The 15961-nt window shown below is 40.6% G+C and overlaps 1 protein-coding gene across 6 annotated transcripts in view; it reads left to right on the forward strand.

Annotated features, from left to right (window-relative positions):
• ZFYVE21 (zinc finger FYVE-type containing 21) overlaps positions 1 to 15283 on the forward strand; it is a 20105-nt gene extending 4822 nt beyond the window's left edge. For 4 of the 6 annotated variants that reach the window (XM_061612272.1, XM_061612275.1, XM_061612273.1 and 1 more), the window contains 6 exons: positions 1803 to 1971; positions 3804 to 3879; positions 5944 to 6035; positions 9546 to 9599; positions 13924 to 14066; positions 14556 to 15283. In XM_061612272.1, the coding sequence (XP_061468256.1) occupies positions 1803 to 1971; positions 3804 to 3879; positions 5944 to 6035; positions 9546 to 9599; positions 13924 to 14066; positions 14556 to 14591 (570 nt within the window). In that variant the 3' untranslated portion in view covers positions 14592 to 15283. The remainder of the gene's footprint in view (positions 1 to 1802; positions 1972 to 3803; positions 3880 to 5943; positions 6036 to 9545; positions 9600 to 13923; positions 14067 to 14555) is intronic. The other 2 variants (XM_061612274.1, XM_061612276.1) reach the window with 1 other exon arrangement.
• The last annotated feature ends 678 nt before the right edge of the window (positions 15284 to 15961 follow it).

Consider the following 15961-nt stretch of genomic DNA (forward strand, 5'->3'; position numbering starts at 1 on the left):
GGAATACTGTGTACAGTTCTGGTCGCCTCATCTCAAAAAGGATATTATAGAGTTGGAAAAGGTTCAGAAGAGGGCAACCAGAATGATCAAGGGGATGGAGCGACTCCCTTACGAGGAAAGGTTGCAGCATTTGGGGCTTTTTAGTTTAGAGAAAAGGCGGGTCAGAGGAGACATGATAGAAGTGTATAAAATTATGCATGGCATTGAGAAAGTGGATAGAGAAAAGTTCTTCTCCCTCTCTCATAATACTAGAACTCGTGGACATTCAAAGAAGCTGAATGTTGGAAGATTCAGGACAGACAAAAGGAAGTACTTCTTTACTCAGCGCATAGTCAAACTATGGAATTTGCTCCCACAAGATGCAGTAATGGCCACCAGCTTGGATGGCTTTAAAAGAAGATTAGACAAATTCATGGAGGACAGGGCTATCAATGGCTACTAGCCGTGATGGCTGTGCTCTGCCACCCTAGTCAGAGGCAGCATGCTTCTGAAAACCAGTTGGCGGAAGCCTCAGGAGGGGAGAGTGTTCTTGCACTCGGGTCCTGCTTGCGGGCTTCCCCCAGGCCCCTGGTTGGCCACTGTGAGAACAGGATGCTGGACTAGATGGGCCACTGGCCTGATCCAGCAGGCTCTTATGTTCTTATGTTCTTAAGTGATCCTTGGTACAACTGGGTTGGGTTTTTTGTGGGGTGAGAAGAATAGTTTTTGACAGAGTATTTCTAATAGCCAGGGATTAAAATCCCGTCTCTAACTGTAAATATGACATAGAATCATAGAATAGTAGAGTTGGAAGGGGCCTACAAGGCCATCAAGTCCAACCCCCTGCTCAGTGCAGGAATCTAAATCAAAGCATTCCCGACAGACTTGTCCATCTTACTCTTAGAGCTGTTGCATTGTGAATTGTATTGAAGGCCTCTCACTATGTACATGTTTCAGTCACCGCCATTGTCATTGGGCATCATTTAGTAAAACGTGAATGAGCCACGAGACCCAATAATGTTACTGTAATACAAAGGCTATACCTTGTTGATCTCTTGTGTGACTATTGCCCAAACTGTATCGGAGACCCCTTAGATATAAGGGTGTGCCCATCAATTGATATGAGGAGATTTGGTTTGACAAAGATAGCTTGGGAAGGAATCCTGATGGAAGGGAAGGTTACCAAGAAGATTGGTTCCAACTGTCTATGTTGAAATGATTCTGTGAAACAGAAGCAAGGCTCTTTGCGGCTGAGCAGAGTGCTTTACTGTTTAAGAGGAATGAAAAAAAGAGCTAAATAGAACAGTTTATAGAAGTTCTGTGGTGGACCAAGGTATTAAGTAAAAATGTGGGAAACCGGTGATCCTTAGTACATCTTTTTTTAAAAAAATTGTCATAAAATATAACCCTTGTAATGAAGTTGAATGCCTAAATATGAATTTCACAGTGTTGACACATACTCAATGCTGCATGCTATATCAAAATGGAAAAGGGAGAAGAGTTTAATGTGCTTGTAGTACCAATGTCTAAGAAGCTGAGCTGATTACTAGGACAACACAGTAAGTAGAAGAGGGAGAAGCTAGAGCTTCCTAAGTCATATGAAACCCACCCATCAAAACTCCTTTTTCTCGGGGGTATTCATTTAGACTATCAGTCTGGCACTCTGACTAGCCATCTCAAGGTTTGCTACCACCTCCAACAAACATATGTTACATTTATCTCTCATCTGCATTTCAGTCGTATGCCAGGGCCATCAGTTTTTAACCCAAAGCTCCAACTTTGCTGAAACATTTTTTCTTTGTTTCTCCCTGCCCTGCCTCTAGCACCACTGCAGGAGATGTGGAAAGTGCTTTTGTGACAAATGCTGCAGCAAGAAAGTGCCTCTGCCTCGTATGTACTTTGTTGATCCTGTGCGCCAGTGTGCCGAATGTGCTCTCATTTCTCAAAAGGAAACTGAGTTCTATGACAAGCAGCTCAAAGTGCTTATGAATGGTAAGTGCTGAGCATGGGGTGTCCGTAGATCAAATTTTTCACTATTGTCAGTAGGCATGGGGATAGAAAAGTTGACTTTGGAGTTGTGAATTAAATCTAGCATAGAAGTGACGATGTGGTTTGCTTTTTGATTCTATAGAATTTGTGTTTAATTTGGGCAGTTAATAGTCTGCTGCTTTTTCAATAAATTGTTTTAAGAATTAGAAAAAAGGCATTTTTAAAAAAAAATTGTGCTAAATACATATGCATTGCTTCAGCTTGGAAATCTTCGTATGTTGTCAGATTATGAAAATTAAATGGCAAACCTCAGTCTGTCTATAGTGGAAGCTACCATGTTTTGTCAAGATTATTTTTCTTGGAACTGTTCTTTGACACTTTCTAATGCCTGTTCTGTGTGTTCAGCTTAATTTGACATTCAGGAATCCTTACCAAGTCAGTTATAAGTACAGTAAACATGACATCTATGATGGTAGTTTGAAAGATTATTCTTATGTAATAGTGTCACTTTCTACATCATTCACATCCCAGTATCTATTACCTACAATTCTTGCCCAAATTGTAACATGCACAATAGATTTAAAGAGCGTTATCTGATTTTAATACCTCTTTCAATCTGTGCAGTATTTTGTTTCAGCTCTTTCAGAATATTTAGTTTAATAACTGAAGAATTTTCAGCATAAACAAATTAAGGGATTTCTTGTTCATTAATATTGGAAATGTAGCCTAGAAGGCACTCTTTTCAATACAAATATATAAAACCTTAAGCGTAGTCAGAAACCTCCTGGTTGGTCTGAATGGTAGCTTAAACTCCTAATTGACTTCATATTGGTATGTGCCATTAACTATAAAGACAATCAAACTTAAGGGATAACAGTATTGAGTAAGAAGGCTACAAGTTAGGTGTCAATCTGAGGCTTGCATAACTTGCAGGATACTACAAGGGACCAGTGACTTAAGTGTGAGAAAGAAAGATTCATACTGTGTTGATGCCTTCTCTAGAAAGTTTTTCTTACCTTGAGATAATTTCATACATATCTGAATGTGTATTGTGTTTCTTGGAGTGACGGTTACCTTGTATACAGTGTGTCTAAAGTTTGATTTACAACTTCATTCACAACAATACAGCTCCATTCTGCTTTTTATGTGCTCAGCTCTCCTAGACCTTGACAGGCGGAGCTCCCTTTTGGTGTTTGGGACTCATTTAAATGAGCCTACCTCTCTCCTATGTTGTGCCAAAATTTGTTTTATGACAAAATTGGAAGTCCACTATTCCCACCACAAACTACACCCTCGCGGTGTCAAATATTAATATGTATTGTGCCATCAAGGAAGTCACTTAGGTTTCCTGCATCTGTAAGGAGCAGCCAATGAAGTGAGGTGGAGGAACTCAAAGTGTGATGAAGCTGAGGATGAGGAACTTAGGTCTGCTAGTTTTGGTGGAATCATGTAATGCTTAGCTCCACCTTCAGAAAGTCATTTGTCCTGCGCTGCTGTATAGAAACAGCTGTAGAAATATTTTTTTCAGTGATTTTTCTAATTACTTTTAATTTGAAGTGTATGACAGCAGCCTTCACATTCACTGTTCTATAATGAGAATGAAAGATAATATAGGTCAATTGCAGTGTCCTTTTTTCTGTCGCTGGAGCAAATGTGGATTCTTGTATCTGATTTATCATGATAGACCATGGTGTTGCTACTTTTTCACTTAAAGTAGGTCTGAGAATATTTAATGAACCAGAACGTTTCAAGGTGATTCTCTTCATTATAAATTCTAGGCATATTAAATACATATTTGTCCTTCTCTTTCCACTTCCCCTTTCCTGGATATCAAGGTGCTACATTCTTTGTAACTCCAGGGACATCAGAAAAGTCAGAGACGATGGTTTGCCGGCTTTCCAACAACCAGAGGTAAAAAGTGTGTTATGTTGGTTGCTAGGACTTGCTCATCGTTTAATCTCAGTCTCCGTAATGTTACAGCTGCTGCATAAACTGGGAAGAACGAAATTACAATGTACCATTTGTAATTCAGTAATATGAGAGCATTGTTCAAACCAACCAACCAAAACAAGTTCTATTTTCTTATAATGTATTGAATTGCCAGTCTCCCAACCTAATTGACATCTATAAGCTGTTTTCATAACAATTTAGAAACCAAAAAAGGGGTCAAAGACCAAGATGCTGGAAAATAGGAACTTTTATTATAGATAAAACCCAATGCGTTTCAGCCTATTATCTGCAGGCTTTCATCAGGGGCTATGGTAAATCAAACAAGAGGGACAAGTTAACTCTACACACATATAAAATCATAGATACATACATAGTACATACAAGTCTTTAGGACAATCTGATACTCACATGATGGCTTATAACCCCAGTGGGTTAAATGAAGATTTTGAGCTTCTCCCCCTACTGTAAATTTTGAAAATTTCCCTCAGTCCCTCATTTGTTTCTTGCATCCAGGTGTTAGCTGTTCCTCATGCTACAGGGAACATTATTGCATTCACCCGTACTTCGCTTTGGACTGCTTGTGTATATACACAGACAATCCAGTTGCATTACTCATTGAGACATTTGACTTTGACACAGTACAGAAAGCGATTTGCTGGTCTTATAATCTTATAAGCCATCATGTGAGTATCAGATTGTCCTAAAGACTTATATGTACTATGTATGTGTCTATGATTTTATATGTGTGTAGAGTTAACTTGTCCCTCTTGTTTGATTTACCATAGCCCCTGATGAAAGCCTGCAGATAATAGGCTGAAATACGTTGGGTTTTATCTATAATAAAAGTTCCTATTTTCCAGCATCTTGGTCTTTGACCCCTTTTTTGGTTTCTCTTTTGGATGCTAGCCACCCCCTGCTTTTTTTCATAACAATTTAACCAGTTTCATGATCTCCCACATTCTTCCTTCTTTTGAGTATTTGGCTGCATCTTTCCCATGTCTCCCATGCACCATTCTTGCTATAGGGAATGGGTACAGTATCACCTTCTAATATTCGCACTGTACAGATTTTTCATTAATTTAACTCTTAAATTATACTGGACCTAGTGGAGTCAGTGTTTCAAAAATGGTCTTAATGACCCCTAACCAATATTTTACACTCAGGGACAGTCCCACTAAGCATGGATAAAGTCCATTCCTTGTTTTATAGTACAGCATCTTTAACTAGTTGTAGTAATTCGTTCACAAGTGTGGGATTATTGTGGGAAAGCTGAGAAGACTTTCCTTGCAGAGCAGATCATGACTGTTTTTAGAAATGCATTTGCCAGAAAGTGAATAATTAACTAATAGTTACATAGAACTTTTTGGGGGTGTGTGTGAATCATATTGGGCAATGGAATCTTATCTATGCTTTTAGATATTTGGGGGGGAAGATAATCATTAGAATAATTTCTGGTGGGCAGTGATAGTGAGTAGCAACATTTCTGTGCCTTCCTCCTGGAAGAAATAGTTGTGAGGGACTTGACTATATTTCTTAGGCTTTCCATCCACTTTCAACCATTTTTCATATTTCAGAGCTGGCCAGAAGCACAGCAGTGAGTAATGTGCGGAAACTGTGACCTAATACTTGCTGAGATCTCAGCAATGCTACTTTATGCGTCAAGTGGGGACTCGCAAGTTCACTGCTCCTCTGTATAAGCAAAGCCCCTGCACATAGCCTTCTCCCTGGCCTGCTAGTTTGCTAAGCTAGAATGTTTCTCAGTGACATCTAGTTTCTGTATGTGGGGGATGTGTTGTGTCAAAGGAAGGAACATTACATCACAAGTCCTGTATTTGTGTACTGAAGAGGTGAAGCCCAAATATAGGATAGCCACCTTGCTAACAGTTGATCTAATGAGCGACCACGCCTTAAAAAGTTAAGGAATCTGTATTACTAAAAACATGTGTATTTCCGGTGTGGATCTTAGTATTACGAGACTTGTAAATTGACATATGTAAAAGCGGTGTTCTCATCTTTTGTGCTCAGATACCTATTTCTGGATGGGGAGAGCCATTATGAAATTGAAATTGCACAGATTTCAACAGTCCAGATACTTACTGAGGGATTTACTCCTGGAGGTAAACCTTGCACTGAATTAAGTTATGTTTATGTAGCCGCTGGTACTGTTTTGACCTACAGTGAAGGCAGGGCTGTGTCTCTGTTAACTTAATTCTGGGAGCCTGGGTTGCGCTTTTTGTAGATGTGAGTATAGAATGGAAACTCAGTCCTGGGAGTGATCTCTAGTTCAGTGGGATTCTATGTTAACTTAAATGAAACCTAGAAGCCTGCAGGCAATGACTGGTTAATCTAAATCAGTATATGAAGTTTGCCCCTGACCCTACAATCCACTCCACTCCTTTTTGGATTTCCTGGTTGCCTTAGGGTTGGCAGGTCACAATGCTCCAGTGACAGTAGAGGCCACAAGTAAGCAGAATCCCCCTATCAGGGTCTGTACTCCAGACTTAGCAACGCTGCATACTGTTAAGTCTCTTCATTGTGCCCTTCTTGCCGATAGTACATGTCTCACTCCTCCTTTCTCCTTGACTCCTTTTTTAAAACTCTGTCACCTATTTTTCCCCTTTGCTTTTCAGGTCACTGCCTCCCTTGTCCCACTTTCTTTAGCTATCTTCTCCCTTCATCAGCTATCCTAGGACTCCTAGTTTTCTCTTCCCTTTAGTTGTGCCCCTTCAGGCACTGTCAGGTTTCTCCAGATCACCTTCTTGCCTTTAGTTTCCTGTCTCCTCTAGCCTCTTTCTCTAGTTAACCTTTTAGGTTCTTTCTCAGTCCATTCTCAACTGTACATTAACCCTTTTGCTTCTGAGTTCCATGTCCCTACCATTCTGTACCTTCTGGGACTCTTTCCAGTCTTTGTTGTGAAGTCTGAATTCCAAAAAAACCCCACAACCCAATCTCCTTTCCCTCACATAAACTGGACTGCAGAGAGCTACTCAATCAATTCAAGCCATCACACAGCGTTATCTAATCAGTTCTAGAGGCTTCACCACCACAAGCACAAAACAATACAGATGGCAAGTGCTCTGGAGAAGAACTCTTAGTCTCTTTTCAGAAGGCACCTTTGTTGTGAGGAGGCTGGGAACAGCCGTTGGCCCTGTAAATGTAGATCATAATCCTGAAGCATCTACTCTGAGAAGTATGAGATGTAATTGGCTGGCAGTGGTTAACGCAATGGTAGGCAATTATAGAGTCACAGAGAGCATGTAGGGCATTTGTCTGCAGTCTGACTGGTTGCTAGCAACTTATTTTTCATGTTATTTAGAAAAATGTTTCTAGCCCTCATGATGGCAGATTAATATGATGCCAACTGAAGCGAAAGGATTGGAGACCAGGAATTTTTCTTCAACCCTTCTGAGTTGCCTGTACATCAAGATATATTCATCTGTTAACTTGTGGTTTTCCCATTTGTGGGTGATGAGAGTATTGCAGAATACATGCATTGTTTACCCGATGTAGTGTCTGCCATGCTAGACATTGCAAAAGTTCACAGAAGTTACAAACCTACAACATTTTTAGTAGCCTGTGTATGTATGTATGTATTTATTTATATATAGATGAATTTAAGAACTATCTTTTTTTCCTTGCAATGACTTAAAAAGAACATATTAAAAACATGGCCCTGTTGCATAGTTTGTCTTTTCTTGCTGGTACTGATTCATAGATTCTTAACCAGGGCTGTGGAGTCAAGTCGGGAGCAATTTTGGGTGGAGTCTGAGTCGGTAGAAATGTACCGACTCCGACTTTGACTCCTTCATAAGTGGCAAATATATATTAACTAGTAATAACAAATGTACTGTAGTAAAATGGTAGCACAAGGCATTTCATCACCACCACGTGAATCCAGAGCTTGGGAAAGTTACTTTTTTAAACTACAACTCCCATCAGCCCCAGGGATTGGGCTCGTGGGAGTTGTAGTTCAAAAAAGTAACTTTTCCAAGCTCTGGATTCACATGGTGATGATGAAACGCCTTGTGCTACCATTTTACTACAGTAAATTTGTTATTACTAGTTAATATACATTTGCCATTTATGAAGGAGTCGGAGTCGGACAGTAGAAAAATAGAGGAGTCGGAGTCGAAGGTCTGGCGTACCGACTCCACAGCCCTGTTCTTAACGGTCCAGAGACAAAGCAAAAACACTATTTGCCCAAACTGGCACCTATTTACAAAACTACAGGATCTTGGAGGTGAACATCATTACGTCATCATCCCCTCTCTTTCTCCCCATTCCCCACCCCCTTTGAAGTAATCACATGTTTCTGATCATTAGTAAAGCCTTTTTGTTTTATTTGCCAAGTAACTATAAGCATCCTTACATAGTCCTCATAGAAACTCCATAAAAAACAGTTTATTTTAAGCAGTGGCAGCTTCTGCATCAAAGGCAAACAACTAATTAGAGTTTACTTTGACTCCTTTACTATAATCTTGGGGCAAGGAAAAAGATAAAAGATTGACGATAAGCACTCCTGTCAGTGCACATTGACATAGCTGATGACTCATAATAATTTATTAGGTCTTGATCTGTGTTTTAAAAAAGATATACAAACAGTGGAGTTTTGCAAACCTAAAGCAGGAGGTTTGTTATGATACTGCTAGCTTGATGATTTAATAAACAATTAACTGAGCATGTCCAATGGGTTTCACAAAAGGCTGGACTTGTGCTTGAAAATATGCTGCAAATCAGGAGCTCTGAGTCACCATTTGGATGCCTCGGAACTATTTCTAGTTGCCAGTAGCAACAGGGTTACTTGCTAATGACAATGTTGACAATGTTAATGAAAAATATATTGGTCATAATGCACCTAAAATCTTTGGTGCTTCTATTCATGATGTAGTTTCATTTTGTTGGGTCTTGGGCTAACGTAGTGATTAATTCTAAACAGATGTTGAGATAGAACATTATTAACAGAAATTGATTTTTTAAAACAAGTTTGAAATTGGGGGTGGTTTAAGCCTGCTGGGTGTGAAGGAAAAAGAAGGTAGAGAAAAGGGGCTGGCAGAGAGAAAGAGGGGGGGGAGTTGGGCCTGTCGACTTTTGGCTTTGGCTCCATTCATTGCCGGCATGCAGTCCTCAACATATTACTCCTGGGGGAATGCTGCCCTGAACAGGGAACAGGCTACCCACTGCTTCATGAAATGGTAGCCTGCTCATTACTGGCTCTTAAGAAGTATGATTAGATGGCTACTAAATGAGGGCAATTGCCACTTTCTCAAGCTCGAAACCTAGCTAGCCCAGAAGCATGTCAAACTCCTTTGGGACCTGGCTGAACTTTTAAACTCAAGTAGTTTTAGTTATAGAGGAATGAAGCGGAGGGGGGAAAATGAGCAAACGTGTACTAAAATCTGGAACAAGCAGTGTCTTGTTCAATGGATTTTGATTGCATTGATGCACATCACTGACTTATAGCTTGCTGTATGTTTCTTCCAAATGCTTTAATCCTATTTGTAACATAATTTGTAAGTCCCTTAATACTTTGGCTGTATTCTGAATCTTCATTTTGAAACTGAGCACTTCCTTACTCATTTCTTTTGATTGATCTTTCTCCTCACTGCTTGCCTGCCTCCTTGATGTAGAAAAAGACATTCATACTTACACGAGCCTCTTGGAAAATGAACACATTATGGAAGGTCAGCATTGCAGCTCAGTTCTCCTAAGCATGCTTTTTGTACCTCCTGTTCAATGCATGTTCCCTCCTGCAGGCTTTAGTGCGAATGTACCTGGGTGAGGTGGAGAATTGCTTAGTGCTAGATTTGAAATTTGTACATTGCCTGATGTTCTGGGGAAGGTCAAGTTCTATTTTTTCTATTCAGTTTGAGCCTGAACCAGCTAGCAGTTAACCTCTGCATATTCTTCTCATCCTGTGTCAGCCAGGCTTGGGCAGAGAGAGATTCTATCAGACAAAAGGTAGTGCTGGGAAGGGAAGACCCATGGCTTGAGCTTGATGGAATAGGGTACAAACAGTGGGTTCTGTCCCTGTATTCCCATGGATCACAGAGGCCCTGTGCACGTCAGTACATTTTGGACCTCCCTACTGACAAGGAGTCTATGCCTTTTCCAGGGTTCTTCCAAAGCTAAGTACATATTCCAAACTATTGTGAAAAGGGCCTATGCGACTTACATTTCTTCAGTTGTTTTTGTAAGACAAGGTTTTTCGGTTGTAATTGCAAGTGAGATGGAATGGTGAAAGCTGAAAGCTTGCTTCATTGAATAGGCCAGGCCTGTTCACTGGATGAATGTCACTAGTCCTGCAAAGGATGCATGTATCATAGCTGCTACCCTCATAGTTTCAACTTTCGCTTGCTGTGGGGAGGAGAGAGGGATGCAGTGGGCTACTTAGCTAAGCTCCCATTATGAGGCCCAGTAGCATATGGCTGCCACTACCCACGTGAAGAAGAGCAAATGGAGCTGATGTTCTAGGTCAGCCTTCCCCAACTTTGTGTCTTCCAGAGGTTGCTGGACTCAACTCATAACATCCCTCACCATTGCCCATACTGGCTGGGGCTGATGGGAATTGGAGTCCTGGATAATGTGGAGGGCACCAGGTTGGGGAAGTCTGTTCTAAGTGTTAAAATGCAACGCTTAATGCAGTGAATCAATATAGATTTTTTAATCCAGGGATTTGTAGGAGCTAGGTGGGTTTACCCAACCTAGTAAGTCCAAATAACTTTAAAAGTGATGCAGTTTCATATATTTGAGAGATTTTATTGAAACCAGCAGAGGTTCCTGGCTGTTGTTCAGCAGTGCAGTAAGTAAGGAATTGTCATGTGTGTGTGTTTTATCCAAATGTAGTGCTGTAAACTAAGCTGCTGTTCCAAAGTCCTGCTAGAGGCTATTTAGAAAACCACTTCCAGGTCTTTGGTAGTTTGTGCTGTGCTGAAGAAATCTAATAAAGCATGCTTAAGGGAAGCTTTAAGTTTGAATCATATTAAGAACCTATTTTTATTGAAATACTTAAAATATTTAAAAACATGCCTGTTCAGTAGCATGTACTTGGTTTACTCTGGGTAGTGTCAAGTATCCGTCTTCCACTGGAACTCATCCATTAGCAGAATGGGCAAGGGAGGCAGTTGTTGGCAATCCTAACCCCTCCCCCCAATTTCTTCCCAAATACGATTGAGACAAGATTGCATATCACACGCCATTTAAATTTTAAAAGAAAATAGTTGAAGGGATACTAATCTTAGCATGGCCAAGGAACTGTGGATTAGATATGTAGATATCCATTGGGTATAGCCATCTGAAAAAAGCTAGTTAGAATTTAAAAGCTGCTCTGTTTGACCACGGTTGTATCATGTTACTAATTGTTACGAAGCACACAATTTTTGGAAATAGAATTTTTTTTCCACAGAAAAATACAGCAACGGAAAATTTTTCAAGAAGAGTTCCAACCCCACATCACTGCTCATTGCTGAGCTAATCAGGCAGTGGCAACCGCATCTGCTCCCCCCTCCTATCCCACTCTTTTGTCTTGTCTGGTTCCACGAGGCTTATGCAACCTCCTGCCGAATGTGCTTGCTTGCTTGCTTGCTCTTGAATCAGGTCAGACTGTCTGTATTTTGCAACAATATGAAACAAGTTAAGGCCTTGGAACTGCATGTTTTTTCAGAAGCTGGAAAAACTGATCCGAGCAAGATTGAAGTAAAACAAATGAAGTGTAACTTTATCTAGCATTGGGACATGACCAATGCTTTGTGTAAGTTCTTGTGGTATAATGCAGGCTGTGGAAAGAGATGTTGGATGAAAGAATTCACTAGCTTCAATTGAATCCCCAGCCGCAAAAAATAAACCTGACCTCAGGATTCCAAATCATGTACATTAACCCTCCAAAATACATTTGGTCAACTTGCATTGTGCTTATTACAGAATTGAGAGTGTGGTAGAGAAGAGGGTGATAGTGCTGGTGTTTTGTGAGCCACAGCCTTTAGGCCCCCATTTCTTTTTCAAGCAGTACTATCTTTGGGATACAGAATATAGTGCAGAGTAGGCCTCGTCCCTTTTGTTAATCTGCGACAAAAAGTCTACTGAAAACTAACACCTAGTCTGCATATAGCATTTCTGTTGGTGATCAAGAGGGTTGTGGCACAGCAATTGCAAGAACTGTTAGATGAAACAGATTATCGTGACCCATTCCAATCTGAGTTCAGGTCTGATTATGGGACTGAATCAGCGTTGGTTGCCCTGATGGATGACCTTTATCAGAAGGATAAGAGGAGCATGACCCTGTTATTCTTACTTGATCTCTCAGTGGCTTCTCAGTGGCTATCCTTCTGAGCCAACTTGGTGAGATGAGTGTTGGCAGCACTGTTTTACAGTGGTTCCAATCCTATCTCCAGGGTTGTTTTCAGAGAACAGCTTTGGATGTTTGTCTTTTGGCCCTCTGGCAGTTGTGCTGTGAGATGTCACCTTGTCCCCAATGCTGTTTCACATCTATATGAAGCTCTTGGGAGTGGTCATCAGAACATCAGGGGTGAGGTGTCAACAGTGCACTGATGATACCCAGCTCTATTTGTAACATCTGAGAGGCTGTGCAAGTCCTGGACCAGTGCCTAGACTCAGTGGTGAGCTGGATGAGGACGAGTAAACTGAGTCTGAATCCTAGCAAGATGGAGGTGCTGTGGGTTGATGGTTCCTAAGTTCAGATAATTGGTCAATTGCCTGCTTTGGATAGGATCGTACTCCCTCTGAAAAAGCAGGTCTGTAGTCTGGGGTGCTCCTGGATCCATCTTTGTTGCTAGGCCCAGGTGACCTCAGTGACAAGGAGTGCCTTTTACCAGCTGCAGCTGTTTCGGGACCGGGATAGCCTAACCACTGTTGTCCATGCACTTGTAACCTCCAGGCTGGATTACTATAATGTGCTCTATGTGGAGCTGCCCTTAAGGTTGGTCCAGAAGCTGCAGCTGGTGCAAAATGCGGCGGTGCAACTGCTTACTGGGGCAGAGTATCACCAACATGTCACCCCACTGCTGCAAGAATTGCACTGGCTGCTCGTTAGCTACCAGGCCAAGTTCAAGGTTCTGGTTTTTGTGTACAAAGCCCTATATAGCTTGGGACCAGGATATCTGAAAGACTGTTTTACCCCGTACCCAGTTGCTCACTGCACCCTGCAGGTGAGGGCCTCCTACAGATGCCATCTTATCAGAAGGTCCATTCCACACAACATAAGAAGGAGACTCAGTGTTGCGATACCTACCCTTTGGAATTCCCTCCCCTTAAATATTAGACAGGCACCATCTCTGTTACCTTGTCGGCACCTGTTGAAGACCTTCTTCTTTCAACAAGCCTTTGAAGTAGAGAAAACTTTATCCCAGTCTGCATCTATGTTGGAATTGCTTTTTAAGTTGTTTTTTAAATATGTTTTTAAGATTATTTGTTTTACCGTGTTTTAAAGTCTTTTGTTTTTAAGATGTTTTTAAAGTGCTTTTAGTGTTTTTGTTTGCTGCCATGGGCTCCTTCTGGGAGGAAAGGCAGCATATAAATTTAATAAATAATGCTGTGGAGTCAGGTGGCTGCTATTTGCCCAACACAGTTTAGTGCAAGGCTCTAGACTCCCCAACCCCACCTCATCAAAAGGAATGCTCTGTACAGTGTATAACTTCTCCACAGTACACAATATTGGAAATACAGAATTCCTTTCTGTTGAGCATTAAACATGTTAATTACAACCCCCATAACAGAATGTGCAACCCAGAGCTAGGAGATCTGCATATTTGTTTTGCCACAGGCTTTTGGCATGTGGTCTTTCCCATATTACTACTTGAATCTAATTACCCACCTGTGTCCAATGTTCTTTGCTGCATATATCACTGCTTGGGGACAGGAAGAGAGGTAAATTAACTAGACAAATAATGTATGGATTTATAGCACCCATGCGTTAAGAGTAGACTGGAGTCAGACCTAGTATTTGCACTACAAAAACAAACCCTTTCTTCAATTGTTACTTTTCTTCCTTAGGAGGCAATGCTCGTGCTACAGGTATGCTCCTTCAGTACAAGGTACCAGGGCTGGAGGAACTCAGACAGTTCAAGTTTACTGCTGGTGAAGACTTCAATTCCAACAAGAAGCTATCAGCTACTTGGCTAGCGGCCATGCATAAGGTAACTAGATGAAATGTTAAAGCAAGTCTTGTGCCTCAAGTCTCCATAAGAGCAATTTTGCTGGATCATTGCCCTCCAGGTTAACTGGTACCTTGTCCAGCTGTAGCAAGATCAACACAAACAGAGAAAGCTAGTTTACCTCTTTGAAAACAAAAGATGGATAGGTGTGTAGCATGTTCATGCAGTGTGTATCTTTGTTGTTTGAAAGGAATAGGAAAAACTTTCAAAGGCAAACTATTTGTCCTAGGACAAAATATTCTAGAACAGCTCATTTTTCCTTTTCCAAATTGTGAAATCTTGTATTTAGCGTATCTAGATGTCTGATTGCATTCATTCCATATTGTGGCACTTTCTAATACATTGAGAAATAGTTTTTATACCTAATGTATTTATACCTTCCAGTAAGATTAGACTGTAAGAATTTAGTTCAAGTTAAGCAGCACTTTTTCCACTATCAGCATTTCTCCTTGTTGTTTTGTCTTACTGTAGGCAGCAAAACTTCTGTATGAATCTCGGGACCAATAACAGCTTCTCCAACTTGAGGGAAAAGATCAGCTCTAAGAATAAGCTTCTTACTACTTGCTAGTTGACACATGGTAATAAGTATTTGGTAATAGGGATCCCCCTGCCCCTTCCTGTCCTAAACGTGGTTCATCATGTGAGCACTGGCCAACTACAATGTGAGTATTTGACCTATAAGTATTCAGTTTAGTGTGCAATATGTAAACAGTTTATTAATGCTTTAAATATAGCCTTGCATCCATGACTTTATATTTTGTTAAATCTTGTCTGCACTTAATACGTAAAATGAAGTGTGACCTGCACTACTGCTAAGTGTATAGCACAACTTTTTTGTAGTACAAATTATGTATACTATGTAATTCATTTAAAAAAAAAAGGAAAAACCAACTTTATTTAATGCTCCAGCAAGTAATAGCTTTTCAGGTGTGTAGATCTCAGGTTCTTTCTCTCCTCGTATCCAAATGATCTATGAAAATCTGCCTTAGGTGTCATTTTATAGAAGCCACTCTTTCTTGTGGTGGGGGATTTGTATCATGATAATTTCTTTTGTAAAATACAATTTACCAAATACCACAAATTGTCCTGTGTAATAAGTTGATCTTTTTGAATGAAGCTCAAGATTGATTTTTGAAGTTTTGTATTCATGCATTTTGTGGTAATTCTAGCTTTGGCTAATAAAACCTGATTAAATACTATATAGACTTGTCTGTGCTAGAAGTTGACTAGTTAGAGCAATGACCATGCTGGTGGTTGGCACTAGATTTCATGCCATGCTCAGATTGGCTGCTGTGTAGATATGAAACAAAGACAAGCACGAAGGATTGTACTAGAGCAGCAGGGCACAGGACTGTTACAAGATTGTCGTGGCCTTTTCTTCACAGTAAAGTTACACAGCAACCACACTGAGCTTAATTAGTAGTTTTCAAATGTTCTACTTCTGTGAACTCTTTCCACACTGACTTGTCTGCTGAGGAACCCTGCACAGTGTTCTATTCACTGTTACCCTACATGAGTTGAAGGCACAGTCTAGAATGCTCCCCCCCCCCAATGCAGCAGAGTGGGTCATTTGTCACTATGGGAAACTAGTACACCACTGCTGATCCTCTCACTGAGGAAGCCTCTTAAGTTTCCAAGGGGGATTGCCATGAGTCCTAGGACCATAGTTTTTAAAACACTGTGCTACAGAAATGAATTTAATGCTCTTCTGTAAGCTAAGACTTCATACTTCATCCTTTAAGGCCACTGGCTACACATGGCCTCAGTTCTGCAGAATACCAGTAAGAACCCCTCAGGAATTCAGTGAGATAGCCTGCCTACTTATAGGAAATATACATAGTATACTGAACATATATAAAAAAAACCAGCATACAGTC

This window comes from Rhineura floridana, chromosome 2 (genome assembly GCF_030035675.1).
Source record: "Rhineura floridana isolate rRhiFlo1 chromosome 2, rRhiFlo1.hap2, whole genome shotgun sequence".
NCBI classification, from domain to species: Eukaryota; Metazoa; Chordata; class Lepidosauria; order Squamata; family Rhineuridae; genus Rhineura; species Rhineura floridana.